This window comes from Sturnus vulgaris, chromosome 18 (genome assembly GCF_052056855.1).
Source record: "Sturnus vulgaris isolate bStuVul1 chromosome 18, bStuVul1.hap1, whole genome shotgun sequence".
Lineage (NCBI taxonomy): Eukaryota > Metazoa > Chordata > Aves > Passeriformes > Sturnidae > Sturnus > Sturnus vulgaris.
In genome coordinates this window covers 5,440,888-5,467,346 of record NC_142260.1, presented here as the reverse complement: position 1 = coordinate 5,467,346, position 26,459 = coordinate 5,440,888, and the positions used below count along the sequence as shown (strand labels likewise).

Below are 26,459 nucleotides of genomic sequence, written 5' to 3'. Positions count from 1 at the left end.
AAAGGCACTGAGCACACCAGACAGGGAAAGGAGAAGGAGGAGGAGAGGCTGTCACCATGTCCATGAGAAAAGGGCTCTGCAATCCCCTTCCCATTCCCCTCTGCTCAGGTGCCAGCCCTGCTCCGCAGCGGGGCCCCTCAGCTCGGGCTCCACGGCCACCAAGCCCGGGAGGAGGGACTTGGGGAACGGCTGCTCCAGCGGCAGGCGGGAGCCGGCTGGAGGACCCTGCTGTGAGCACGACTCGAGTTCCTCACAGCCACATCCCCCCGGCTCCCTCGAGGCCACAACTCCAGAGCCTGTCGCTCCAGGCTGGCTGCAAACACAGGCTTGCTGGTTGAGCCGGTATCACTTCCCTGGAAGTGCTCGTGGCCACACTGGAGGAACTGAGCCAGTGGGAAGTGTCCCTGCCCATGGCAGTGGGGTGGGACAGGGTGGGCTTTAAGGTCCCTTCCAACCCCAACCATTCTGGGATTCTATGGACCACCCACGGATACACCTGGCCAGCCCAGAATTTACAGTGTACCCCCACTGGAGAATTCTAGGACACTCCCAAAAATCCATCCCTGGAAGTGTTGCTTGGAGCAATCTGGTCTAGTGAATGGTGTCTCTGCCCATAGCAGGGATGGAACTGGATGAGCTTTAAGGTCCCTTCCAACCCCAACCATTCCATGATTCTATAGGATGCACAGCCAGCAGCACTTCCAGCATGGAGGGAGACCATCGAGCACTACCTTGCAGCATCCCACTTCCCCTGTGACCCCGGGAGATAGGGATCCCCAAAACTCCGGGATCTCGGGAAGCATTGGAGCAACTCCAGGGAGCTGCAGCCCTTCCTGGGGAGCACCGGGAATGCTGGAAGCAGCAAAGGGACGGGGAGGCGCAAGCAATGCTACGGAAGGGCAACCTCGCCCGGGATGCTGCCGGTAATGAAGCGAGGGTCAGGGTTCTGGGAGGCACAAGCACGGACCGACCCCGGCAGAATCCCAGGATGGATCGGGAGGCCCCGGGAAGGACCCGGTGCGGGGCTGAGCGCCGGGAGCCGAGCTGAGGGGCGCGTCGAAGCCCCATTGGCTGAGCCGCACGTCACTCAGATCGCTACCCAATAGCGCTCTGCGGGAGGCGGGGCTTACCGGCGGGACAGCCCCGCGAGCCGCGGGGCCGGGGCCCCGCCCCTCCGGCCGGTCACGTGAGGCCATCGCGCTTGCCGTCACGCACCCCTTCAGCGCGGACCAATCGGCTGGCGGCGGGGGCGGGACAGAGCGGCGCTCCCGGCCAATGGGAAGGCGGCCTGGGAAGGCAGGCGCGGGAAGTCAGGAAGGCACCGGCGGGGCGCGGCGGGGAAGAGGCCGGAACCCCCGGGAAGGGACGGGGCAGGGGGGCTGGCGGACACCACTGCGGGGCCGCTGCGGAGAGACGGCACCAGCGGGACGGGGAGGGAACAACAACCGCGGCAGGGGCGGCGGAGAGGCCCGTGCAGAGCCAGCTGGGGGGCGTGGCCTAACCCGCAGGCTCTGCTCGGGGGCGTGGTCTCTTGGGGAGGGCGGGGCCTGGGGGCGGCGGGCGCGAAGCCCCCACGTGCCCGCCCGGTGCCGGTCCTGGTCCCGGTGCCATGAAATGTGTCATCGCCGGCGGCAACGTCAAAGGTGAGCGGGGCTTGCGGGCCCGGGGAGTGCGGCATGGCCAGGGAGCCCTGCCTCACCCTCACACCCTGTCCTTCCCAGTCCTCGGCCGAGCCGTGCACTCCCTGTCCCGTATCGGCGACGAGCTCTACCTGGAGCCCACCGAGAGCGGGGTATGCAGCATCGGGGGGGCTGGGTGGAAGTGGGGGCGCACCTGCGCCCCCCTCCCTCCCTGCAGGCAGTGCCAACACTGTGGCTGTGTCCCCAGCTCTCCCTCCGTGCTGTCAACTCCTCCCGTTCTGCCTTCGCCTCCTTCCTCTTCGCACCCCTCTTCTTCCAGCTGTACGAGCCGGGCAGCGCCGGGCCCGACACGGAGCTCTTCCGATGCAAAGTCCACATGAAGGTGCAGTGCCCTGCCTAGGCCCCCCTCAGAGCTCCTCGTTGTTCCAAGGGCCCCAGGCAGGTGACAGTATCCCCGTATCCATCCCCACAGTCCTTCCTGGGCATCTTCCGCTCACTGCCCTCGCTGGAGAAGTCGGTGGGGAAATGCCTCATCCTGTTCAAGCCCTGTGCCAGCCGTCTGGTCCTGCAGCTCCACTGCAAGTACGGTGAGTACCAGCAGGCACACGGCCTGGGGGGTGACACGGCACAGTGGGGGACAAGCTGGCATCACACCCTGCCCCGCTGAGCCGCTGTCCCCCCTGCCAGGTGTCACCAAGACACACAACCTGGCCTTCCAGGAGTGCGAGCGGCTCCAGGCCGTGTTCGACACCAAGCGCTGTGCCAGCCGCCTCTGCGCCCCAGCACGGTAAGGGGGGCACTACGGGGGTGGCACTGGGCTGGGCAAAGTGGGACGAGGGCGGATGGAAGGAAGGACCTCGGCCGGTCCTGCAGGATTTGGGGTGCTCAGCCTCCTCCTGTGTCCTTCAGGGTGCTGGCAGAGGCTGTGGTCCACTTTCCCCTGACGCTGGCTGAGGTGACACTGGGAACCTGCCCTAGTGGCAAAATCAGCCTGCGGAACTATGTGGAGGAGGCAGGTGAGTCCTGCAGAGTAAGGAGGCCCCCTCCCCACTTTGGGGTACCCTCCAGCCCCCCACCCACCCTGTTCCCACCCTCCAGACCCGAGCAAGACGATGGTGACGGAGCTGTGGTTGGCTGAGGACGAGTTCCAGTCGGTGGCCGTGGCCCCGGGCTCCCACATCACCTTCTGCCTCAAGGAATTCCGTGTGAGTCTCCACCCAAGCACCCCAGCTTCGTGTCACCCCCTGGTCCCCCTCACCCTCACCTTTGTCCCCAGGGGCTGCTGAGCTTTGCCGAGGCCTCCAACCTGCCCCTCACCATCCACTTTGACGAGCCTGGCAGGTAGGAGTGGTCACCACGTCCCCACCCTGAGCCAGCCCTGCCCCTGGCACCCCCTCAGCCCCTCTCTGTCCCCAGGCCAGTGATCTTCACCCTGGACGACACTGTCCTGGAGGTTCACCTGGTGCTGGCCACCCTCTCTGACCTCGAAAACAACTCCCAGTCCCTTTCAACCAACGGGTAAGTCCCAAATGAGCCCTCTAGCTGCCGTGAGCAGGGAGCAGAGTGAACATTTCCAATCCTGCTCTGTCCCCATCAGTGTGTCCCACCTGCCTGCCCCATCAGATGACTTCCCCGACGACCTGGAATCCTACATGGTGGCCATGGAAACCAGTGAGGGGGGCTTTGAGGGGCCCCCCAGTCCTACCTTCCCCCTGCGCACGCCCCAGCCAGCCGAGCGTGAACCCGAGGAGGAGGAGGAGGAGGAAGGAGCTGTGCCAGGGACCCCCCCGCACAAGAAGGTGAGGGGTGGGTGTGCCTGGGGGGATGGGGTGGGCAGAGCTTCCTCCTGACCCCCCATTTCTTCCCACAGTTTCGCTCTCTGTTTTTTGGCTCGGTGATGACACCAGGAAGGCCCGGCCCAGCCACCAGCCAGGAGGTGCTGGCGGAGGACAGCGACGGAGAAAGCTGAGCCCCGAGTCACTGCCACCCCCAGCCTCCATCCAACCACCAGGACAGGCACCCCCCTGTGACCCATTACAAGTTTATTCCTCAAAAAATCCTCCTGCCCCCCCCTCCGCTGCCACCCCAGGGCTGGGCTCTGGGCTGCGGGCTCCCCCCTCGCCCCGGCACTCCCTGCCCTGGGCCTGGATTTGCTTTGGTGGAGCGTGGCGGGGGGGGGGCAGGATTCTACAAATAAAAAAACGAGTCGAAAGAAAAGCGACCTGATGCTGGGGCGGGGGGCTGGGGGGCGTGGGCAGCACAGGGGCGGCTCCCAGCTCATTTCTTGGCTTTGGCAGAGTTTCGGGGAGGGGTGACAGGGCGGCCGGCAGGGTTCAGCCCGCTGAACTGCCCATATTTGCCCTTGTTCTTGTCAGCCGGCTTCAAAATCTGGGGGGGGAAGGGGGAAAGAAATCAGTGAGCTCCCGCCCCAGCTCTCCACTCCCCTGGAGGCTAGAACTCCCTGCAGCCCTCCCAGCAGGAATTGAGGATGTTTTTCCTCCCTGGGCTCACCTGGAAGGAGCACATGAGTGTCTCGTCCACACTCATCATGGCGCCGGCGTTGTCGAACTCGCCGCAGTAGTTGGGGGCCGAGAAGAGGGTGACGAGCTGGCGCTTGGCGAAGAACTCGTAGCCGTCCTCCACCACCTGGAGGGGGCACAGGGTTGGCAAAAAATCCACCCCCCTGGCCAGTATCCACCTGCCCTGGCAAATTCCCAGTCCCCCCAGGCTGAATATCCAGCCCTCTCTACCAGGGTGAATACTCCCTTCCCTGGAGCAAATAGCCATCACTGGGACAAACACCCACTGCCCCAGGGTAAATATCCATCTCCAGAGTGATTATCCAACCTCTGGGAGGAACACCCATATCCAAGGGTGACTGTTCATCTCCCCAGGGCAAATACTTTGACATCAGAGCAAATACCCAAATGCTGAGATAAATACCCAAATCCCAGGGCAAACACCCCCAGAATTCCAAACCACACACTCCTGGAGTACACACTGCCTTTGAAGGGGAAATACTCGGGATAGAACCATCTGACACCCACTGGAGACCCAAACCCAGACGTTCCCAGTATTTGGGGGTCCCGGTGGTACCTGGTGTGCCCGGCAGATGAGGTCCAGGTCATGCTTGTGCAGGAATTTGGCCACCACCTCGGCCCCGAAGGTGAAGGAGACCCCACGGTCGTTCTCCCCCCAGCCCTGCACATCCTTGTCGGGGTCGGACCAGAGCAGGTCACAGAGCAGCCCCTGATCCGGGACATCCGTGGGCCGCATGATCCGCCGGATCTGCTCCATCGACTGCAGGTCTGGGGACAGCCCTGCGGGAAAGGAGCACCCCCAGATCTCAGCACAGAGATCCCACCCTTCCTCCAGCCCCCCCAAATCCCTGGGAAGGGCCATTCCCACCTCCGTGGCAGCAGAAGATCTTCTCATCCACGATGGCGGCAATGGGCAAACAATTGAAGCAGTCAGTGAAGGTCTTCCAGAGCTTGATGTTGTATCTTCGCTTGCCTGCAGAGAACAAAGGACACTTGGAGGTGTCCTTGGGGACAGCATTGGGGTGGGCAGGACACGGAAAGGCAGAAGGATACAGAGGAAGGGCAAGAAGGAGGGGAAGGAAGGTCACAGGCAGGGTCAGTGTGGGACAGCACGGGGAGAAGACCGGGAAAGGGGAGCCCAGGGATGGCAGCCGGGTTTTGGGGGGCACAGCCCAGACACTCACACTCATCATAGAAGCCATAGATGCGGTTGATGCTGGCACACTCATGGTTGCCCCGCAGCAGGAAGAAGTTCTCGGGGTACTTGATCTTGTAGGCGAGCAGCAGGCAGATGGTCTCCAGAGACTGCTTGCCCCGATCCACATAGTCCCCCAAAAACAGGTAATTGCTCTCAGGGGGGAAGCCCCCGTACTCGAAGAGCCTCAGGAGGTCGTAGTACTGCCCGTGGATGTCACCTGGGAGAGGGGGACACAGGCTGTGAGTGGCACCCTGCAGACCCCTCGCCCCCTCATTGCTGCCCAGCAGCCATCCAGGCCTCACCGCAGATCTTGAGGGGTGCCTCCAGCTCCAGCAGGATTGGCTGGCTCAGGAAGATCTCCCGGGATTTGAGGCACAGCCCGCGGATCTCGTTCTCAGTCAGCTGCACGTTCTTCCCCGGCCGCGACCCTTGGACTGGTCCCAGCACAAAGCACAGGATCAGGGACCCCCAAGTGTTCCGGGACACCAACAGCACCCCAGGAACCCCTGCTCTACCCGCCCCAGCCCTCCCTGCTCATATCCTCCAGGCCCTCCAGGCTCAGCTGCAGCCCCCAGACCCTTCGGGGCACCCCAATACCCTCCGGTGCCCCCCTCCGCGGAGTACAGACTGTTTGGGGACCCCCTATTTCCTCCAGCTCCCTCCCGCGGGGTACAGACCCATTTGGGATGCCCACCTCTATCCTCCACGTCCTCCGGACTCATCTCCAGCTCCCCAGACCCCATAGGGACCCCCCTAAAACACATCCCAACCCTGACCCCCCCCCAAACCACCGCGGCCTAACCCGCCCCCGCCAGGCCCAGGCCGGGCACCCCCCCGCGGCGTTGGGACACAGCCCGAGCCGGTCCCGAGAGGTTCTCCGAGCGGAGGGAGGGAATCCGGGTGCTCGGGGGGGCGGCGGGGGTCGCTCACCCTCCAGGAGGCGGCTGATGATGGAGTCGAGGTTGAGCTTCTCGGTGTCCGCCATGGCCGCCCGCGCGCCGCCCCGCCCCGCGCGTCGGCCCAGAGCGGCCCCGGCGCGGGTGGCGCCCCCTGCTGGTGTGGAGGTCTCACCGCAGCGCCTCGCGGGCGGGGCTGTCCCCGTGTCCCGCTGTCCCTGTGTCCCGCTGTCCCCCTGGTCACGGTATCCTGGCCCCGGAGATTCGGGAAATGGGGACAGAATGGGGGAGGTGCCGGCAGCAGGGAGCCACGGAGGTGTCACAGAGGCAGGGGGAGAGCCGTGGAGATGGGGCATGCCCCCAGTGGGGGACATTCCTGGCAGAGGGACATCCCAGGCAGAGGGACATGCCTGGAAAGAGAAACGTCCCGGGAAGGGGATACTGCGGGAAAGGCGATAATCCCCTGCAGGGGGCCTTCCCTGGAAATAAGAAGGTCCCGGGAAAAGGGACTCTCGGGAAAGCGGACATTCCGGGCAAGAGAACAACCCTAGCAGGGGGACACGCCGGGCAAGGGGTAGAACTCGGGCAAGGGGACACAGGGGACAGCAGGGACATGGACTCGTATCCTGGCCCTGGGGACACAGTGATAGAGAGGAAGAGGGAGAAGAAATAGCCTCGATATAGATAGGGGTTTCCGGGAATGAGAGGGGACAGGAGGGGACACGGAGTGAACCGGGGATCCGTATCCTGGTCCTGGGGGCACAGGGACAGCCTGGGGACTCGGGATGACACGAGGGGACAGGATGCTTGGCAAAGCCCAGGGATATCCGGGGACTCTGGGGACACCGTCGGGAGCAGCACCGAGTGGTTGCCGGGACACTGTTGCCATCCTGGGGTCCCCGGGGACACCTCGAAGGCCGGGCTCCCACTGGGGACACGAGGGAGGGTGATACATCTGTGCCACCGCTCAGGGCTGGCAGTGTCAGGGGTGCGGATATGGCTGTCCCTTGTCCACACTGGCTGTGCCATGCCTTCCCATGCCATGCCATTCCCTATGTGCCATTCCATGTGTGTCACGCCATGCCACGCCATGCCGTTCCCTGTGTCCCATTCCATGTCGTGCGGGGAGGTCGGGAATAGCTCCCGGGGCCTGCCCTGACATTTCTGCTCCGCGGTGTCAGTTTTACACCCGGCCCCGGGTGACCCCGGGCTGGCCCCGTCCCTGCCCCCGGTCACTTGTCCCCTACCCCAGTCCCTGTCCCTGTCCCCGTCTCTTGTCCCGCTCCGTACCTAGTCCTCGTCTCCCAGAGGTGGCATCCCAGCCCGCCACCCTCGCCCTCGTTGTCCCCTTCGTCCTGCCACCCCCTTCGGTGTTCCGGTCCCCCCGGTGCTCCCGGTGCCGCCCCGCCCCGCCCCGTCCGAGCAGGGAACGGCGGCGCCGCCACTGCCAGGACCAGAGCGGGCAGAGCCACTGAAGGGGCCGCGGCAGCACCAGGACCGACACGGCCAAAGCGCGACAGACCCCGACACTACCGGGATCGGAGCGGGCAGAGCCGCTGCCGGGTGCGACAACACCAGGACAGACCGACACCGACAGGCACCGACACCGACACCGGCACCGCCGGTAGGTGCTGGCAGCAGTGGGGGGGTGTGGGTGGTTTTGGGGGGTGCTGGTGCCGGGGAAGCGGGAGCAGCGGGATGGGGGTCGGGGGGTGTGTGCACACTTGTGACAGGGTGCAGGTGACAGGTGGGTGATGACATTCACGACACGGTGAGGGTGACAGGGTGCAGGTGACAGTGCAGTAGCATGGTGCAGGTTATGTGGTCTGGGTGGCAGTGCGGGTGACAAGGTACAGGTGACAGGGTACAGGTGACAGGTAGGTGATGTACATGACAAGTTGTGGGTGACAGTGCAGGTGACAGGGTGCTGATGCTGGTGTAGTGTCACAGTGTGGGTGACGGCGTGGGTGACAGGTACAGGTGACAAGACGCTGGTGATGGTGCAGCTGACGGTGTGTGCACAAGTTGCGGGTGACAAGGTGCACGTGACAGTTCAGGTGACAATGAGGGTGGCAGGGTGCAGGGAGTGGTGCAGATGACAGGGAGCGGGTGACAGCGCGTGCAGGACCCTGCGGCGCGGCAGCCGCGCTGGTGGCCCCGTGCCTGCCGGTGGCGGTGACGGTGACAGTGACAGTGACGCCGCGGGCAGCTGGAACTAAGCCGGGGGACGTGCGGGCTGGCAGCTCCGCCACGCTGGGGACAGGGGGACAGGCCGAGGGGGAGGACGAGGGGCATGTCCAGCCTGGGGACGCAGGAAGGGGGACAGGAGAACCCCGTCAGGCTGAGCCACCCCCCGGGTCCCGCTGAGGCAGCTCGCTAGTGACGGGGACAGGGACACGGACAGGGGTGCCAGCGCCTGGCGCGAGGTGGCAGAGGGGACAATGGGGCTCTGTGTCGCCTAATCCGGGGCACGGGGCCGGGGGTTGGCACCCCGGAGTGGCGCGGGGGGGTTTAAAGGCCAGACCGGCCGGTGTCCCCTGTGCCAGGCGTCCCCGAGCCCTCGTCCCCTGCGCACTTCTCAGGCCACGGCTCCCACCCCAAGGTACCAGGCGACACAGCTGTCTCAGCGTGGGGACAGCCGCACCACCTCCCAGCTGGGGATGGAGGGGAACAGGGTGGTCCCGAGGCTGGGCGGGGCGCGGATCTTTAGGGACCCCAGTGACTGGGTTTTGGGGGGTCCTTGTGCCACGCCACCGAGCCGTGTGTCCCCTAACCCTGTCACCGGTTATGGGGATACCCTGGCTGCCAGCGGGCACCGCTCGGCTCCGTGCCTCAGTTTCCCTCTTTGCCCAGCTCTGCCGGGCACCTGCTGGGAGCGAGGGCACCCGGGGGAGTGGGGACACCCCGGTCCCTTGGTCTGCACTCTCAGGGCACCTTGGCACCCCCGGCATGGGGAGGTGCCCCCGGCTGTGCTGAGCTGGCACAGGATTACACTAAGCCGGAGGTGCCGGGGCTGGCACCGAGTGTCCAACCTGAGGCCACCGTGACTGGCACCGAGGGGTCAATCTGGGGCCACCAGACCTATCAGCGAGGGGACAAGCTGGGGCCACAGGGACTGGTACCGAGGGATCAGTCTGGGGACACAGGGACTAGCGCTGAGGAGACAACATGGGGACACTGGAGCTGGCACCGAGGTGTGTCCCAGAAGTGTGCCAGGCTCTGGTGGGTGCTGTAGGACGGGTCCCCCCAAGGGAACTGGTGTTGGGGTTCCCAGCAGCGGCTGGGAGTGGCCGGGAAGGGGTGGCAGGTCCCCAGGGAGCCGCGCTGACTCTGCCTGTGCTTCTCTTGCAGCCCCTCTGTCACCAGGATGGTGAGTGGCCCCCGGGTGGGGGGTCCGGGCGGAGGTGGGTGCCCCATCCCGGGATCCCGGCGGTGCCGGGCACTGGCGCGGGGCAGCAAGCAGCATGGCGTGCTGTGCCCACCCGCCGCGTGACCCCGCGGGGACAAGGGGACGCTTTGTCCAGGAGCTGGCGGCCCCGGCGGCTGGCACTGCCCCGATGTCCCCGAGGCGGTGGCGCCGTGCCCGGCGCCCACAGCCCCCCAGCACCCTGACGCCCCCTCCCCACGGGTGGACAGCGGCTCCTGGTGCCCCCCTCTCCTGTGCCAGCCCCCCCATGTCTGCCCCACGTCCCTCATGCCCACCCGGGGTCTGTCCACATGCCAGCTCCCTGCCAGACCCGTGATAGCCCCTTGCCATCCCCTTAACCCCACGCCAGCCCCACACCACCCCCTTACCCTCGTGCCAGCCCCGTGTCAGCCCTGTCCCTGCTCCCGCAGCTCTCCACGTCCCAGCCGAGCTCGGAGCCGATGCCCAGCCCGGAGGAGCAGGAGTGGGCAGGGCCCGAGGCTCTGTGCCCGGGCTGGCTGGAGGACGAGGCTCCCGATGGCGAAGTGCCCGGGGACAGCGGGGACCCCGACTGTGCCACCCACGCCTACGAGCGGCTCCAGAGAGCCCTGTGCCAGGAGGGGCTGCCCCCCACGCTGGACTGCTCCGCAGAGCCCCGCACGGGTTGGGAACATGGGGGAGGGGGCATGGTGCCAGGCTGGGACACGGGGGTGGTAGGGACTGGGGTGGTGATGAGGGAATGGTGCCAGGCTGGGGACACGGGGGTGGCAGGGAGAGTGATGTGGGCGCAGTGCCAGGCTGGGGACACGGGGGTGGCAGGGAGAGTGATGCGGGCGCAGAGCCAGGTTGGGATAGGGGCATGGCAAGGATAAGGGTGGCAATGGGGATACGGTTTCAGGCTAGGGACACGGGGGGTTTGGGGGCTCTCAGCCACATTCGGGTGCCAGGGGCAGCGTGGCGCCAGGGTCCCCATCCAGGAGCTCTTAACCCTTCCCTTCCTGGCAGGATTTGGCCCTCTGGACATGACCGTTTGCATCCTGGGCTCCCCCACCCCCTTCCTGCCTGTCCTGCTGGAGGGTGGCACCCGCTGCCCAGGTGGGTGCCATCCCCTTGTCCCCACGCCACATGAGACACCCCTGAGCCAAACAGCAGGGGTCCCCACATCCGCCTGTGCTGCCTGACCAGGACTGTGAGGGAAACTGAGGCAGGGGAGAAGGGTGGCAGCAGCCCCTCGTGTATTAATGCCAATACACAACAGTTCAGCAGCAAATTCTCGCCTTCCCCTCCACGCAGCACCCCCCTCCCAACCATGGGGGACAGTTTGGGGCAGGGGGTGCGGGGTACCCACCGTCCAACCCCTGCCCACCCGCAGGTGCCATGGTGCTGTGCCTGTCCCCCACCTGGGCAAGCCGGGTGCCATCGGAGACGTCCCCAGGCGCCTGGTCCCTGCTCCTCTCCCGGGGCGTCTCCTTCAAGGTGGGGGGACACAGCGCCCTGGAGACCTACGCGCCCCCCCGCCGCGCCAACTACGTGACGGGCACCTTCGCGCCGGGGGACCCCGAGGGCGGCTGGGTGGGCGAGCTGGCCCGTGACCTCGACTGCCCCACGGGGGGCTCAGTCCCGCTCGCCCACCGGCTCCAGGACACGCTGGTCGCTCGCTGGGTGCTGGCGGCTCGCGCCAACCTGCCTGTGCCCCCCACACTGGCCTTTGTCCTGGGGGCCAGGGGGGACCTGCCCTCCGAGCCCGTGGCCCCCGGGGTGAGGCTGGTGCGGCTGGAGGACCCCCAGGGCCAGCAGAGCCTGGTGCAGGAGGAGGTGGGAGCCTTCCTGGGGGGCACCGCCATGGAGCCCTACAGCCAGGTGGGCACGGGAGGGGCGGGCGGTGTTGGTTGGGTGGCACTGGGGGGCACAGAGAGGCACAGGGGTGCACGCAGGGGTGGCTGTTCGGGTGGAAACCAGGGGGCACTGGGGGACACGGGGGTGCGTGCAGGTGGTGGGGTGGCACAGGGCGACACAGGGCTGCACGCACGTGGCGGGCTGGCTGTTGGGGTGGCACCAGGTGGCACGGGGTGACACGGAGGTGCACGCAGGTGGTGGTGCGGCCGGCGGGGTGGCGGTGGTGGGGGACAGGCACCCGCAGCACCCACAGGAAGGAGGAGGGGGCGGCGGTGGCGCAGGCGGTGGGTGCCCGGCTCCGGGGGCTGACGGAGGAGGACAGCGTCCTGCTGGAGGCCATGGTGCCCACCGCCCGCCTGCCCGTGCCCCCCCCACGTAAGGCCCCCGCCCTCGGGCGCCCACCACCCTGGGAGGGGGGGAAGAATCCCCCGGGGTCCCACGGGTCCCTGCAGCTCTGCCAGCCACGTGTCTGTCCCCTGGGGCGGGTGGGTAGGGGCCATGGGGGTGCCCAAATTACTGGGGTCCTGCGGGAGGGCATGAGGGTCACCCTGGATGCCCACAGTCCCCCGGGTTAGGGTTGGGGGACAGTTTACCACCTTGGACTCCCACAGACCCACGGGGAGAGGTGGGGAAGGTCACCCTGGACCCCCAAGGTCCCCTGTGGTGGGGGGGAAGTCACCCTGGACCCCCACAGTCCCCTGGGAGAAGGGCAGGGTGTTGGAGTGACCCCATCTGGCTCCTGACAGTCCCGTGGGGCTGGGGATGACAGTGGCCATGTTGTACCCCTCACTTGGGCTTGGCCGGGGCCACCACGGTGCCACAGGGAGTCCCAAAAGCCCGCAGAGGAGGGGGAGGTCGGGCAGGGCTGCCCCGTCCCCGCGTGGCGGCCGTGCCTGCCCTGTCCCTTGCCCCCCAGGCAGCCCAGCCCCGCGGCTGCCCATGGCCCTGCGCATCTGCACCCTCGTCTGCAGGTCCTGGGGGGACCGGCCCCAGCTCTGCCAGGTATAGCATGTCCCTACACCCTGGTCGCTCTGTGTGTCCTCAACCTATGATGGCTGTCCATATCCCCCTGCCCTGGAGGCCCTGTATGTCCCCAAGCTGTGGTGGCAGTGGCAGTCTGTGTCCCCAGGCTGTGGTAATCTGTGTGCCATGCTGTGGTATGCCTGCCCATGTCCCCATGCCCTGGTGGCCCTGGGTGTCCCTAAGATTGGTGGCTATCCACATCCCATGTCCCTATGCCCTGGTGGCAGTGGCGTCCCCAGGCTGTGGTTTGGCAGCCAATGTCCCCATACTGCGGTGGCAGCTGGTGTCCCCACACACACGTGGGTGTCCCCACAGGTGGCCTGCGCCGTGGGACGCGCAGAGAGCCCGGTGCGTCACGGCGCGGCGCTGCCCCAGGGCCTGGACTCCAGCCTGCAGCAGTGGGGGGTGGTCGCCCCCAGCCAGCGACAGGCGCTGGCCACGCGGCTGAGGGAGGCCACCGAGGCCGCCATGGCCGCCCTCCTGGCCACCGAGGCCGAGCTGAGCCCGCAGCAGCGCGGTGGCACCCGTGCCCACACAGACATCCTGGGTGAGTATGGCGCGGGTGGCCCCGCCGGTGCCCGCGGCCACCCCGCGGTGCTGAGCGCGGTGTCACCGTCACCGTCCCCAGGCGTGGATTTCCTGCTGGCGTGCGTGGATGACGCGCTGGAGCTGGTGGCCTTGGCCACCAACAGCCAGCGGTGCCTGGAGACCTGCGTGCTGGCCGAGGCCATGGGGCGCGGCGTGGGCGAGCCCCGCGGGGACCTGCCGCGGCTGCTGGCCGAGGCCATGCTGCACCGGGCACAGTGTCACCTGGTCGAGGGCAAGGACATCCTGCTCATCGGGGCCGGGGGCGTCAGCAAGAGCTTCGTGTGGGAGGCGGCCCGCGACTATGGGCTGAGGGTGAGTGAGGAGTTCGGGCCAACAACGGGCTCAACGTGGCACAGCCGCGGTGCCAGGGCCGGCTGTCCCCCGGTGACGCCTCTCTGGGCCCGCAGATCCACCTAGTGGAGTCGGACCCGGAGCATTTCGCGGCGGGGCTGGTGCAGACCTTCCTGCCCTACGACAGCCGGGAGCATCGGCGGGACGAGGAGCACGCGGAGCGGGTGCTGGAGCTGCTGCGCTCCCGGGGGCTGCGGCCCCAAGCCTGCCTCTCCTACTGGGACGACTGCGTGGTGCTGGCGGCCCTGGTGTGCCAGGGCCTGGGGCTCCGCGGCCCCGCTCCCGCCGCCGTGCGGGTGGCCAAGCAGAAGAGCCGCACGCACCGGCACCTGCAGGGCTGCCGCCGCGGCCGCCCGCCGCCCGCCGCCTTCGCCGTGCCCTGCCGCCGCCTGCAGAGCCACGGCGACGTGGAGCGGGCGGCGGGCGCCGTGCCCTTCCCCGCCGTGGCCAAGCTGGAGTTCGGCGCGGGCGGCGTGGGCGTGCGGCTAGTGGAGAACGCCGGGCAGTGCCACGCTCACGCCGCCCGGCTCTGGAGGGACCTGCGCGACGACGCCGACCACCCGGGCATCGGGCTGGGCTGGGGCAACGCCATGCTGCTCATGGAGTACGTGCCGGGCACCGAGCACGACGTGGACCTGGTGGTCTTCGAGGGGCGGCTGCTGGGAGCGTGGGTGTCGGACAACGGCCCCACGCGTGTTCCCGCTTTCCTGGAGACGGCGGCCTGCCTGCCCTCCTGCCTGCCCGCCGACCGGCAGGCGCAGCTGGTGCGGGCGGCCCTGGAATGCTGCCGGGCGTGCGGGTTGCGGGACGGCGTCTTCAACGTGGAGCTCAAGCTGGGGCCGGCGGGACCGCGCCTGCTGGAGATCAACCCCCGCATGGGGGGCTTCTACCTGCGCGACTGGATCCGCGAGGTCTACGGCCCCGACCTACTGCTGGCCGCCGTGCTGGTGGCGCTGGGCGTGCCGCCGGTGCTGCCCGCTCGGCCCGCGCCCCGCACGCACTTGGCAGGGGTGATGTGCCTGGGCTCGGAGCACGGCGAGACCCTGGCGGGCGGCGGGGGCATGGAGGCTCTGCGGGAGCTGCACGGCCGTGGGCTCGTCCGCCTCAACCGGCTCTTCGAGGAGCCCGAGGGGGCCGGCGAGTACGAGGAGCCGCTGCTGAGCGTGGCGTGCGCTGGGGCCACGCTGGCCGAGGCCTGCGAGCGCTTGCTGGGGCTCTGCCAGGGGCTGGGCATCGACTCCCAGCGATATCCCGTGGAGTATTTCTTGTCCCACTTCAAATAGCGCCGGGCAGGCAGCGGGGAGAGCGGGGGAATGGGTGCCCCGGCACATCCCGGCACCCCCTCCCGCCGCCCCGCCGCCCCTCCCCGGCATCCCCCCAGCACACCGTCCCGCTGTCCCCCCATCCCATGGCCTGGCACACCGTGTCCTGGCACCCCCGTACCGCCCTGGATCCCAGTCAGCTGCCCTGCCACCCCATTGCCTGGCATTCCCCTTCATCCTGGCAGCCCATACCCTGGCTCCTGACATCCCACCCACTGGGATCCTCCTATTAACCTGGCACTCCATCCCCTAGCATCCCTCGACTCTCCTGGTGCCCCATCCCCTGGTATTCTGAAACCCCGTCTCCTGGCATCCCCCCACTACTCTGACACCCCAGGCCCTGGCATCCCCTATGTCCTGGCACCAGATTCCCCGGTATCCCCTTCCATCCTGGCATTTCATCCTTCTGTCACAGTGACACACCTTCACCCTAAGATTCCCCCTCTCCCAGTCCAGACACCCCACCCCCTGGCATCCCTTTGTTACCCCAGCATCCCATCCCCCTGCCCTGGCACACCATTCCCTGCTTTCCCCCTTTCTCCCTTGTCCCTCCCTGCCCCCCCTGCCCTGTCCCTACAGTCTCTACCCGCAGTGTCCCCTGTCCCTGAAGCTGGGGGCCCCATGCCTGGGACACACAGGGGGACACTGACTCCTGCTGTCCTCGTGCCATCCCCAGGGTGAGGGCAGCCAGGACCCCCCCGAGGCACCCAGGCCACCCCATGAGAGCAGCAGGTGAAGCCTGAGGTGTGTTGGCACCTGCTGGCATGGGGAGACCCTACAATAACAAACCATTATGGGGATGCCCCATAAAGACAAAGAATTATTCACAATAACACGCCACCAAGTGGAGACCCCACAGTAACAGACTGAGGTGGGGAGACCTCAAAATGATACCCTTGAAAGGAAGACCCTACAATAACAAACTGGCATGGGGAGAACCCACAGTAACAAACCTGTGTGGGGAGACCCTACAATAGCATACCTTGAATGGGAGACCCCACAATAACAAACTGGCATGGGAGGACCCGACAATAACAAAGGAGTACCCAGGAATTCCCTGGAGCAGCTCAGAAAATCCTCTGGGAAGAGATTTGTGTGATATAAGGCTGTCACTGGGGAGGCCCTACAGTAACACCATTGACTCTACACTAATGCCCAGCCCCTGTAATGTCTGGGATCCTATAATAACACCAGGCACCCTGCAATAACACAAAGGCCCTGTAGTGCTCCTGACCCTACAATAACAGCAGTGACCCTACAATAACACCGAGATCCTATAGCCCTCACGACCTTACAATAACACCAGAGATCCTACAATAACACAGAGCCCCCGTAGTGCCTGAGAGCCTGCGATAACACACAGCCACTTTAGTGCCTGAAACCCTCCAATAAACCCCAGTCCCTGTAGTGGCCCTGACCCTACAATAACACCAGAGACCCTACGATAACACCAGACACCCTTCAATAACACACAGCCCCTGTAGTGCCCCTGGCCTTGCAATAATATCCTGCAATAACACACAACCCCACAATAACAGCAGTGACCCTACAACCACCCCAGTGCCCCGCAGCCTCACTCGTACCCTCCAACCCCGACCGGGATCTCCGCATGGGGTCAGTGGGATGTCTCCCCTCTCTTCCCGCCCCGTCCTGTGACGTCACGGCGCCGCCGCTGACGTCAGCGCGGCGCAGGGGGGCGGGGAGGGGCCGGGGACCCCAGTAAAGGCTGTGAGCGGCAGCTCTGCCTCTGTCCTGTTCCCTGCGCCACCCCCGGGCACCCCCCATGTCCCCGTGTCCCCTGCGCAGGGGACACCCCGGTGACGCGCGCGTGGGAGGGGCGTGGCCGGTGGGAGGGGGCGTGGCGAGGGCGTGGCCATCGTGGCGGGTTCCCCGGGGTCCCGATAAGGCGGTGTCGCGGGGGCGTGGCGGAGGCGTGGCCGCCATCGGGGGCGTGGCCATCGGGGCGGGTCCCCGGGGGTCCCGGCACGGCGCCGTCATGGCGGGGGTGTTCGACATCGACCTGGAGACCGAGGAGGGCAGCGACGGGGACGAGCCCGAGCTGGGCGCCGTGAGCCTGCAGCGGGGCGCGGGGGGGGACACTGGGGCTGCCACCGGCAGCGGCGGCTGGGGCGGGGGGCGCTGCGGGGACAGGGGGCACCGGGAGCGGGACGGGCGGTGGAGACGGTGAGCGGTACCGGGGCGCGGTGGGGACAGCGGGGCCGGGAGTGTCGGGAGTGTATAGGGAGTGTATCGGCTCGGTGCCGGGAACGGCGGGCAGGGGCTTGGGGGGACAGCGACAGGGGCAGTGACAGGGGTCCCGGTGCCCGTGGCGGGACAGAGGTGTAGCTGGGCTGTCGGCGGGGACGCGGCGCCGGGACACTGGGGGCAGCCGCGGATCCTGGGTGGGCAGCGGGCGGCTCCCGCTGGGCAGGGCCCGGCCTCGGCCCCAAAACATCCGGCTGGGCCGGCTCGGCGCTGCCTCGCCCCGCGCTGCGTGTCCTGCCCGTGTCCTGCCCGTGTCCTGCCCGTGTCCTGCCCGTGTCCTGCCCGTGCCCTGCCTGCCGTGGGTCCCCTCCTCGCCATGTGTCCCCTGCCTGCCGTGGGTCCCCTCCTCGTCATGTGTCCCCTACCTGCCGTGGGTCCTCTCTCTGTTGTGTCCCCCCTTCCTGCCGTGTGTCTCCTCCTTGCCATGCGTCCCTGCCCGCTGGTCCCCCCCTGCCCACCTCTGACCGCCAATTCCTTCCCGCAGGAGATGGAGCTGGAGCCCCGGGGGAACGGCCTGGAGTAAGTGAGGGACAGGTTGTGGGGAGGTGTGCAGGCAGGGGACAGGCAGGGGACAGGCAGGGGACAGGCAGGGGGCTGTCCCCACTCACTCCCTCTCCCGCCAGGCCGGTGGGACACTATGAAGAGATCGAGATTTCCGAGAGCAGCGTCAACAATGGCCCCGAGCACATCGGCCCCCACTGCTTCGAGCTGCTCCGTGTCCTGGGCAAGGGTGGCTACGGCAAGGTGGGGACACGGCAGGGCTGGGGGACTCTGGGGGGATTCAGTGCTCCCTGACGGCATCCTCAGCCTTCCCTGCCTGTCCTTCCAGGTGTTCCAGGTGCGCAAAGTGCAGGGCACCAACACGGGGAAGATCTTCGCCATGAAGGTCCTGAAGAAGGTAGGGCCGCCCTGGCCCCCCCAGCCCCCCTGGGGACCCCCCCCCGCTCACCGCCTCCCTCCCAGGCCAAGATCGCCTGCAACGCCAAGGACACAGCGCACACCCGGGCGGAGAGGAACATCCTGGAGGCCGTCAAGCACCCCTTCATCGTCGACCTCATCTATGCCTTCCAGACGGGCGGCAAGCTCTACCTCATCCTGGAGTGCCTCAGCGGTGCGGGATGGCTCGGGGGTCCCAGGGATCACACAGGGGGTCCCAGGGATGACTAGAAGTTATCCCAGGGTTGGCTCAAGGGGTTCCAGGAGTGGCTCAGAGTGTCCAGGGATGGTCAAAGCATGACCTGGAGTGGCTACAGTGTCCAGGGAGGGTGTCCAGGGATGGCTCAGGAGGTCCAGGGGTGGTTTGAGGGTGTCCCAGAATGGCTCAGATATTCCCAGGGGTGATGAAAGAGTATCCAGGGATGGCTCAGGACGGTCCCTCTTGGGCTCTCTATGCAGGTGGAGAGCTCTTCATGCAGCTGGAGCGGGAAGGGATCTTCCTGGAGGACACTGCCTGGTAGGGATGTGGTGGTGGTGGTGGGTGTGGATGAAGTGGGCACCTTGACATCGCTCACAACGTCCCCCAATCCTGCTGCAGTTTCTACCTGAGCGAAATCACACTGGCTCTGGGTCACCTGCATTCCCATGGGATCATCTACCGGGATCTTAAGCCAGAGAATATCATGCTCAACAGCCAAGGTGGGTTTAGGGGAGAAACTGGGGATCTTGGGGGGTTCTCTGGGGGCAGTGCTGACCCCCGCATATCCCTCAGGACACATCAAACTGACAGACTTCGGGCTGTGCAAGGAGTCCATCCACGATGGAGCCGTCACCCACACCTTCTGCGGCACCATCGAGTACATGTGAGGTGGATGCAGCATTGGGGGGGAGTTTTCGGGGGGGGTCTGTCTTGGGCCCCCACCCGCTCAGGTCCCCCCCTGCTCTCCCCAGGGCCCCCGAGATCCTGGTGCGGAGCGGGCACAACCGAGCGGTGGACTGGTGGAGCCTGGGCGCCCTGATGTACGACATGCTCACCGGATCGGCAAGTCCCACTGCTGCTCCTTCCTCCCTCCCTGGGAATTTGGGGAGCATCCTAGGGTGGCTGGGGGGCTGACCCCGAGTCTTCCTGGCCCGCCTGGCTCTTCATGGCCCCCCGGTGCCCCCCGCAGCCGCCGTTCACCGCCGAGAACCGCAAGAAGACCATCGACAAGATCCTCAAGGGGAAGCTGGTGCTGCCGCCCTACCTGACACCCGATGCTCGGGACCTCCTCAAGAAGGTGCCGCCCCCAAAATGTTCCTCACCTCCCCCTCATTCTTATTTATGTTGGTCCTCCCCCCATTCCCATCTTTATCCCTGTTTCTCTTCCAGTTCCTCAAGCGGAACCCCAGCCAGCGGGTTGGGGGGGGCCCCGGTGACGCGGCCGATGTGCAGGTACAGGGGTGGGCAGGAGGTGCCAGGGGACACCCCCCAAATCCTGCCTGACACCCCCAACTCCCACAGAAACAGCCCTTCTTCCGCCACATCAACTGGGAGGACCTGCTGGCACGCAGGCTGGACCCCCCCTTCAAACCCTGCCTGGTATGGGGGGTTTGAGTGGGGAGGCTGGGAATGTTTTGGGGGGCCCCGTGGGAGCAGCTGCCGTGTTCCCTGCAGCAGTCGGAGGAGGACGTGAGCCAGTTCGACACCCGCTTCACCCGCCAGACTCCTGTGGACAGCCCCGACGATGCTGCCATCAGCGAGAGTGCCAACCAGGCCTTCCTGGTAGCGGGGGCACAACTGTGGGGGGGGACCCCTGGTACCCCCAGGCCTCCCCACTGACACCCTTGAACCCGCAGGGCTTCACCTACGTGGCCCCCTCTGTGCTGGAGAGCATCAAGGAGGGGTTCTCCTTCCAGCCCAAGGTGCGCTCCCCCCGCCGCCTCAACAGCAGCCCCCGCACTCCTGTCAGGTACTGGGGTACAGAGGGTGTTTTGGGGTGGGGGGCTTTGGGATGGAGGTGTTTTGGGATGGGGTTTCAGGGTGGACAGTGGTGAGGGTGCAATTTGGGGGTTGCATAGAGGGTGGAGGGGCTTAACCTGCCCCATCTTGGGAGTACAGAGAGACTGTGAGGGATTGAGATGAGGGTTTGGGGTGCTTTGGGGTGAGGGAATAAGAGTGGGCCCAAAGGGGGAGAAGAAGGAGTATGGGAGGTTCGTGGAGTATGGGGGGAGCTGGGGCCTCCAGGGGTGAGGAAGGTGCTCTGTGGACACTGGCTGCCCCCCCTTCCTCGCCCTCTGTGGGTGCCCCACTCACCCCCTCATGTGTCTCCTCCCCAGCCCTGTGAAGTTCTCCCCCTTCGAGGCGTTCAAGCCAGTGGCCCCAGGCGACCCCATGGAGTTGGGGCCCCCCCAGGCTCCCCCGCCCGAGGGCACGGCCCCCTTGCCCATCAAACCCTCGGGGGGGGCCAAGAAACAGAAGGGGGGCCGGGGGCGGGTGCCCAGGTAGGGGTGGGGAGGGTGGGGGGTTTTCTGGGGGGCCTGGTGCTCCCCATGGGGTGGGGGGGACCCCACGGTGCTGCTTGTGCTCCGGGGGGCTCATCCCCCTCCGGCACAGCCCCCTGCCCGCTGGGTTTGGGGGCACAGGGAGAACCCCCAGGGGCGTGGCCCCCCAGGGATGTGCCCCCGTGGGCGTGGCCTTTTGGGGTGTGGCCCCTCTGGGGGCACGGCCTTTGGGGTGTGTCCCCCTGGGCACGGCCCTGCTGCTGGATGTGTGCCAATTAAAGGACTTGCTGAGACTGTGGTGGTGCCTGTGCTGGGGCTGGGAGGGCCCATGGAGTGGGTGGGCGAGTTGCCCCAGTAGGGAAGGGTCCAGGCTTCACCCCCTGAGTGATGCCCCGCCCCTTCACCAGGCTCCTCCCACTTGCCACACCCTTTCTGTTGGCTCCGCCTACTTCTCTGAAAGCCACGCCTCCTGATCCAGGCAAAGCTGCTCTTTTATTGGTCAGTGCTCAGGCCCCTGCAGCCAATCAGGAGTGTCAACTGAGGCAAGGCAGTCCCTTTGGTGGCAGGGCGGTGCCACTACAGGGAGGTGACATTACAGGGAGGTGACACTACAGGGATGTGCCACTACAGGGAGATAACATTACAGGGAGGTGCCACTACAGGGAGGTATCACTGCAGGGAGGTGACATTATAGGGTGATGACGTCAGGACGATGATGTCACAAGGCGGTGACGTGTGGCCGCGTGTCCCCCCAGGCCGCTGTCCCCGAGAAGGCGTGCAGGTCACTGAGCAGGGCCTCGGCGCTGCCCCCTGCCACATCCCCCTCACTCAGGGGCCTCTCCCCGCCCTCTGCCGCTGCTTCGGCCTCTTCCTCATCCTCCTCTTGCTCATCCTCCTCCTGCTCATCCTCATCCTTCTCTGGCCGCCGCTCCAAGCACCAGGGCATCAGCTCTTCCTCCTCGTCCCGCACGGCCACCACCTCTCTGTCACCGTCCCCGAGGGCCACGGCAGGGTCCTCCGGTGAGCGCAGCCGGTGCCACTGTCCCCGCAGCAGCTCCAGCGCCCGGCGGCCCAAGGGCCGGGGGTGGTAGCGCCCGGCCGAGAGGCGGCACAGGTGGTGCCAGGCCAGCGCCAGCCCCAGCGCCAGGAACAGCAGGAGCCCCACCAGCGCGGCCACCGTCCGGTCATTGCGAGCCACCGCGGGGTCCCCGGCCGCCGCCGGCCCCGCCAGCGCCAGCAGCACCGGCTGCCACCGCGGGCCAGCCTGCGGGAGAGGGCAGCAGGGTCAGCTCCGCGCCCTGGGCACGTGGCTTCCCGGAGCTGGAATGCGGGGAAGGGCGGCGGGGACAAGGGGCAAGGTACAGGAGCAGAGGACAAGGCCAGGGAGGGGGAGGTGGCCCCCCGGGGACGGAAGGCGTGGGTGACGGGTGCAGCAGCACCTGCAGGTGCTGGGCGAGAGAAACCGGGTTCTGCTACCCCACATAGCTGCACAGCCCCCCTGCCCGCAGGGCTGCAGCCCCATAGCACCCCCTGCCAACGCCCCAGGGACCCCCAAACCGGGCAGGTTTCAATGTGCCCCCCTGAGCCCCCCCCTCCTTCTCCCCCAACCCCACTGTGCTCCTCTTATCTCCCAGCCTTTCCCCCAAACATTCCATACTCCCCTTACCCTCCCGCTCTCCCCAACCTCACGCCGGTTCCCTGATCCTGACTCCCCCAACCTGTCCCCTAGCCTCCTGGCTCCCAATTTCCCACCTTGCCCGGTTTTGGGGTGCTCACCATGATCGGGTGCAGCCAGAGCGGGTCCCGATGCCGCGGGTGCGCTCTGAGATGGGGGAGCCCCCCCCAACTTCCTGCCCTCGCACAGCGGATGTGCCAGAGCGGGGGGAGGCCGAGTGCTGCACCCCCCCCTCACCCCTGCTACCCAAAATGCCGCCGTGTGCCCCCCCACTTCCTGCCAAGGCGCTGAGCTCCCACCCGTGACCGCCACACTTTCCTGCCTCCACTTCGTCACCCCCCAGGTGGCCCCTGCAACCATCGTTTTTCTTATAAATCCTTTATTTGGAGTGAAAATATAGTTTTTGAACCTGCACTGGAATGAAGAGGAGGGACACAAGGAGAGGGAGGGGAGGAAAAGCTCCCAAAATATACGGGGGACAGTATCTCACAGTTGAGGAAGGCAGATCATGCCCTGCCCCACAGAAAGGGGGGAGACCCCACACAGGAATTGGGCGTGTAGGGGGTATTCTTTGATCCCAGGAGCAACCCCCAGCCCGAGGAATGGGGGCAGAGGTGGAGAATGGTCCACGATTTGGGGGGGCAGCACCCAGTAAGGCAATGAGGGGAAGCGGGGAGCTGCCAGAGGGGTGGCCAGCCCCCTAATGGGAGAAGGGCCCGAAGCAGGGCAAGGGGGGGCACCCCAGGAGGGCGAGATGGTTCAGGGGGGTCCCTGGGGTGCAGGCGTGGTCCCTGGGGCGGTGGTCCCTGAGGGGGTCCCTACACGTGGCCGTTCTCCAGGCGGCTGAGCTGCTCCTCCAGGCGGGAGATGCGCTGGCCCTGCTCCGCCACCAGCGCTCGCAGCGCCGCCACCTCCTGCAGCACCTCGTCCAGGCGGCCCCCCTGGGGGACAGCGACCATCACACAGAGCCCCACCCACTGCCCCACCCGCTGCCACACCAACACCGACCACACCCCTCTGTCCCTTTCCCCCTTGTCCGCTTACCGTGGTGGTGCCGGAGCCGAGCACCGGGGGGGCACTGAAGCGAGTGGACGCAGGGACTGCGGGCGGCGTGGAGGGTGGCGTGGTGGCCCCGGTGGCGGCGGTGGCGGTGGCACGGCTGTCGTGTAGCAGCGTCCGCCGGCTCACCTTGAGGTCCCGCTGCTTGCTGGGGACGTAGGCTTGGCGCAGAGACACCAGCACGGGCCCCGCCGTGCGCCCCGCCACCCACTCCTCTGCCTCCATGGCCGCCTCAGGGCCAGCCGTGTCCGGGTACAGGTCGTCCTGGAACAGGTCAGACTGCCCCCAACAGTGTCAGAGGGGTGGTGTCCTCAGGGGACCCCCAGAGTGACACAGCCTCACTGGGCACCCCCGCCTTGCTGTCATGTCCTGCTCAGAGACCTCACACACACACTCCATAGGGATAGACCCCACCCAGCCTGATTAGGAACCCCTTGCCCAATCACCATGTCCTACCCAGGAACCACACAGAGCCCTGTGTCCTGCCTGGTGACCCCTCTCAGTCCCCTTGGGGACTCCCACCAGCACTACTGGGTCCCCCTACCCCACATTCCCCTATGCTCACCCTGCTTCCATCCCCACCCACCTTCCTTGGCACGGTCATGATGATGGGCTCACACTTGCGCTCGTGCAGCTTGTAGAACCTGCCAGGGGAGCAGAGGGAGTCATGGAAGGTTTTGGAGGGGTCTGAGGGTCCCTCACCTCGTTCTCCTTGTGCCTATGCCCACCTGGCGATCTCACACTTGCTGACATCCAGCCCACGCTTGGGCATCCAGCCCATTCCCCGCTGAGGCTCCTTACTGGTGAAGGTGTTGAGGAAGTGGATGTAGGGCGGCTCCTCCGTGATCTCGAAGTACCGGATGCTCGAGTCCCCCTGGGAACACGCCATTAGCGGGGTCCCCAGCTCCAGGGGGACACCAGCGGGGTGGGGGACTCCGTACCTTGCCGCAGACGTAGACCACATTGGTGTCAGGGTCGTAGAAGGGCAGCAGAGCCCCGTTGCTGGAGTCCAGCTCCTGCAGCCCCATGGGCTCCTCCAGGTTCTCCTGGGGTGGGATGAGGTGTCAGGCACACGGGGGTCCCCAAAATGGTCCTGGGAGATTCCTGGGGTGCCACTCACCGTGTCCCACAGCGCCAGCTGCCTCTCACTCATGCGGCTGAAGCCGGTGGTGAAGATCTTGCCGTCAGCCAGGAAGATGGCGCGCATGGGACGGGCCCCCTCGTGCGCCCGCTCCTTCTCCTGGGGGGCACTGCTGTCACCGGTGCCCGCAGCACCCCAGGGACAGGCACCGAGGGACAGGGGACAGCGGGGACAACCAGGGGACAAGGACACCCACGGAACAACGGGGTGCACCAAGGGACAAGAGCAAGGAGCAGGGGATTCCCCCCAAGAACCAGTGCAGGGCAGTGCCCTGGTGACACAGGCCCCCCCTGGGGGTGGGGACACTCACGGCCACCACGGTGCCGCGGCGGGGGTCGATGACACGGACGCTCTTGTCCTTGCAGGCGGTGCAGAAGCGGGAGCCATCGCGGCTCCAGCTGACGCTGTAGATGAGGTCGGGGTGCAGCCCGTCCAGCCGGTACAGCTCCTCCGCCGTGCCCACGTTCCAGATCAGCACCACGTTGTCACAGCCTGGGGGACATGGCAGGGGTCACCTCGGCCACGCAGCCCCCTCCCCGTGCCCACAGTGTCCCCCCGTACCCGCGCTGAGCAGCACGTTGCGGGCGGTGGGGTGCCAGGTGACGATGCCAACACGCTTCGAGTGGCCCTCCAGGACCACGACCGGCTCCGTCAGCGGCTGGCTCAGCCCGTTCTCCGGGATCTGCCACACCTGAGGGGACAGAGGGGACAGTGAGCGAAGCAGGGTGACCCCTGCCACCCCCCAGGATGCTGGGCCACCCCTCACCATGACGGTGCAATCCTCGGAGCCGCTGGCAATGACGTGATCATTGTGGGGACACCAATCAATGTCCAGGACGGGGCCCGTGTGGCCGCACACCGTGGGGTACGACTTGTCGATACGTCCGGTCTGGGGACAAAGTGACAGCAGGGATCACCACCAGGGTCACCCACTAGCACAAACCCCCTTCCCCATGCCACCACCCCGCTGTCACCTTGTGCAGGGGGAGCACGAGGAAGGCACCACCGCCGCTGGCCTCCACGATGATGGCAACGAAGGAGGGGTTGACGGCGCAGAAGGTGCTGTCCCAGGTGACGCGGGACACGCGGATGTCATCGTAGCACTGATCCGTCTTCACCGGCTGCCCGAACACGTGCCGGAATTTGCTCTGCCGCACCACCTTCCGGAACGACATGGCTGGGGAGCGCCCCGGCCCACGGTCAGGCATACTGGGACACCCCAAAATGGGAGGAAGGGCCACCAGGAAGGTGGCCTGGGAATGGGGTGTCCCCTGAACCGGGTTTCCACCCCGATAAAGGATCGCTCAGCCACTCTGAGGTGCCAGGAATTGGGGTACACACCACTGTCCCTGCCAGTTCCCTGAAGGGAACTCAGGAAGCACCCCAGGAATGGGGGCTCTGAGTGAGACAGAGAGTGTCCCATTCAGGATGAGGACAGGGACAAGGGTGTCCACTTGGAAACACGGGTGGGGATGGAAAGGAGGGTAGGGACAACTGCAACAGATCAGGGGACAGGGGTGGCCCTGCTGCCTATGGGGTCAGGGACGGGGAAAGGGATAGGCGGGCAGGAATGGGGACAGTAGTGCCCTCATTCTGTACGGGGATAGTGACGAGGACAGGGACAAGGATGGGAAGAGGAACAAGGATGGGGACGGGGGCGGGGTCAGGAATGGGGCCGGTGGTGGCCGCGCTTGGTACAGGAACAGGAATGGGGACAGGGATGAGGATGGGGACATGGACGGGAAAGGGGATGGGGTGGCCCCGCGACGTATGGGGACAGGGATAGGGATGGGGACAGGGACAGGGACAGGGGGTGGCCCCGCAGGGATCGGGGACGGGGAAGGCGGATGGGTGGCCCGCGGGGGCCGTGCCCGGCGGGTTCGGGACGGGGCTCAGTGCCCGGTGCCGGTGCCCGCACTCACCGGCGGGTCGGTGCCCGGGGCCGGTGCCGGTGTCGGGGGCGGCGGGAGCGGCGGCGGCGGCGGGGGCGGGGCAGGAAGTGACCGGGGCCGCCCCGCGCGTGCGCGGCTCCGGGGCGGGGA

The 26,459-nt window shown here is 66.6% G+C and overlaps 6 protein-coding genes across 8 annotated transcripts; 3 read left to right on the top strand and 3 right to left on the bottom strand.

Moving 5' to 3' along the window:
- The first annotated feature begins 1,308 nt into the window (after positions 1–1,308).
- On the top strand, positions 1,309–3,650 carry RAD9A (RAD9 checkpoint clamp component A). Its single transcript, XM_014878735.2, has 11 exons — positions 1,309–1,643; positions 1,722–1,792; positions 1,888–2,022; positions 2,113–2,227; positions 2,328–2,427; positions 2,550–2,656; positions 2,739–2,845; positions 2,917–2,981; positions 3,057–3,158; positions 3,238–3,439; positions 3,511–3,650. The coding sequence occupies exons 1-11, from the start codon at positions 1,610–1,612 to the stop codon at positions 3,607–3,609; spliced, it is 1,137 nt and encodes a 378-aa protein (XP_014734221.1). The 5' UTR covers positions 1,309–1,609; the 3' UTR covers positions 3,610–3,650.
- Positions 3,651–3,667: 17 nt separating this feature from the next.
- Positions 3,668–6,414, bottom strand: PPP1CA (protein phosphatase 1 catalytic subunit alpha). Its single transcript, XM_014878742.2, has 7 exons — positions 6,309–6,414; positions 5,681–5,812; positions 5,365–5,595; positions 5,049–5,153; positions 4,737–4,960; positions 4,152–4,286; positions 3,668–4,028 (listed from the first exon to the last, which is right to left on the bottom strand). Exons 1-7 carry the CDS (start codon positions 6,361–6,363, stop codon positions 3,918–3,920), a joined length of 993 nt encoding a protein of 330 aa, XP_014734228.1. The 5' UTR covers positions 6,364–6,414; the 3' UTR covers positions 3,668–3,917.
- Positions 6,415–7,764: 1,350 nt separating this feature from the next.
- Positions 7,765–16,557, top strand: CARNS1 (carnosine synthase 1). The gene is made up of 10 exons (XM_014878716.2): positions 7,765–7,898; positions 9,626–9,644; positions 10,112–10,343; positions 10,686–10,775; positions 11,053–11,540; positions 11,771–11,951; positions 12,493–12,578; positions 12,915–13,146; positions 13,228–13,499; positions 13,595–16,557. Exons 2-10 carry the CDS (start codon positions 9,642–9,644, stop codon positions 14,819–14,821), a joined length of 2,811 nt encoding a protein of 936 aa, XP_014734202.2. The 5' UTR covers positions 7,765–7,898; positions 9,626–9,641; the 3' UTR covers positions 14,822–16,557.
- Positions 16,558–16,786: 229 nt separating this feature from the next.
- RPS6KB2 (ribosomal protein S6 kinase B2) lies at positions 16,787–20,835 on the top strand. Of its 3 annotated transcripts, none has more exons than XM_088175546.1 (15): positions 16,787–16,928; positions 17,610–17,644; positions 17,749–17,869; positions 17,955–18,023; positions 18,089–18,236; positions 18,521–18,578; positions 18,660–18,760; positions 18,834–18,924; positions 19,013–19,103; positions 19,231–19,338; positions 19,431–19,493; positions 19,563–19,640; positions 19,719–19,823; positions 19,898–20,010; positions 20,378–20,835. In XM_088175546.1, exons 1-15 carry the CDS (start codon positions 16,857–16,859, stop codon positions 20,544–20,546), a joined length of 1,422 nt encoding a protein of 473 aa, XP_088031672.1. In that variant the 5' UTR covers positions 16,787–16,856; the 3' UTR covers positions 20,547–20,835. The 3 variants fall into 3 exon arrangements, with proteins under 3 accessions (XP_088031672.1, XP_088031671.1, XP_014734170.2); XM_088175545.1 differs by having other exon boundaries at positions 16,788–16,928; positions 19,716–19,823; XM_014878684.2 differs by lacking the exon at positions 16,787–16,928 and having other exon boundaries at positions 17,014–17,644; positions 19,716–19,823.
- A 180-nt stretch (positions 20,836–21,015) lies between these two features.
- PTPRCAP (protein tyrosine phosphatase receptor type C associated protein) lies at positions 21,016–22,506 on the bottom strand. The gene is made up of 2 exons (XM_088175548.1): positions 22,319–22,506; positions 21,016–21,806 (listed from the first exon to the last, which is right to left on the bottom strand). Exons 1-2 carry the CDS (start codon positions 22,319–22,321, stop codon positions 21,261–21,263), a joined length of 549 nt encoding a protein of 182 aa, XP_088031674.1. The 5' UTR covers positions 22,322–22,506; the 3' UTR covers positions 21,016–21,260.
- Positions 22,507–22,579: 73 nt separating this feature from the next.
- On the bottom strand, positions 22,580–26,417 carry CORO1B (coronin 1B). The gene is made up of 11 exons (XM_088175547.1): positions 26,340–26,417; positions 25,392–25,594; positions 25,184–25,306; positions 24,979–25,108; positions 24,728–24,909; positions 24,397–24,516; positions 24,218–24,322; positions 24,005–24,150; positions 23,863–23,920; positions 23,262–23,555; positions 22,580–23,158 (listed from the first exon to the last, which is right to left on the bottom strand). Exons 2-11 carry the CDS (start codon positions 25,590–25,592, stop codon positions 23,036–23,038), a joined length of 1,482 nt encoding a protein of 493 aa, XP_088031673.1. The 5' UTR covers positions 25,593–25,594; positions 26,340–26,417; the 3' UTR covers positions 22,580–23,035.
- Positions 26,418–26,459: the final 42 nt, after the last annotated feature.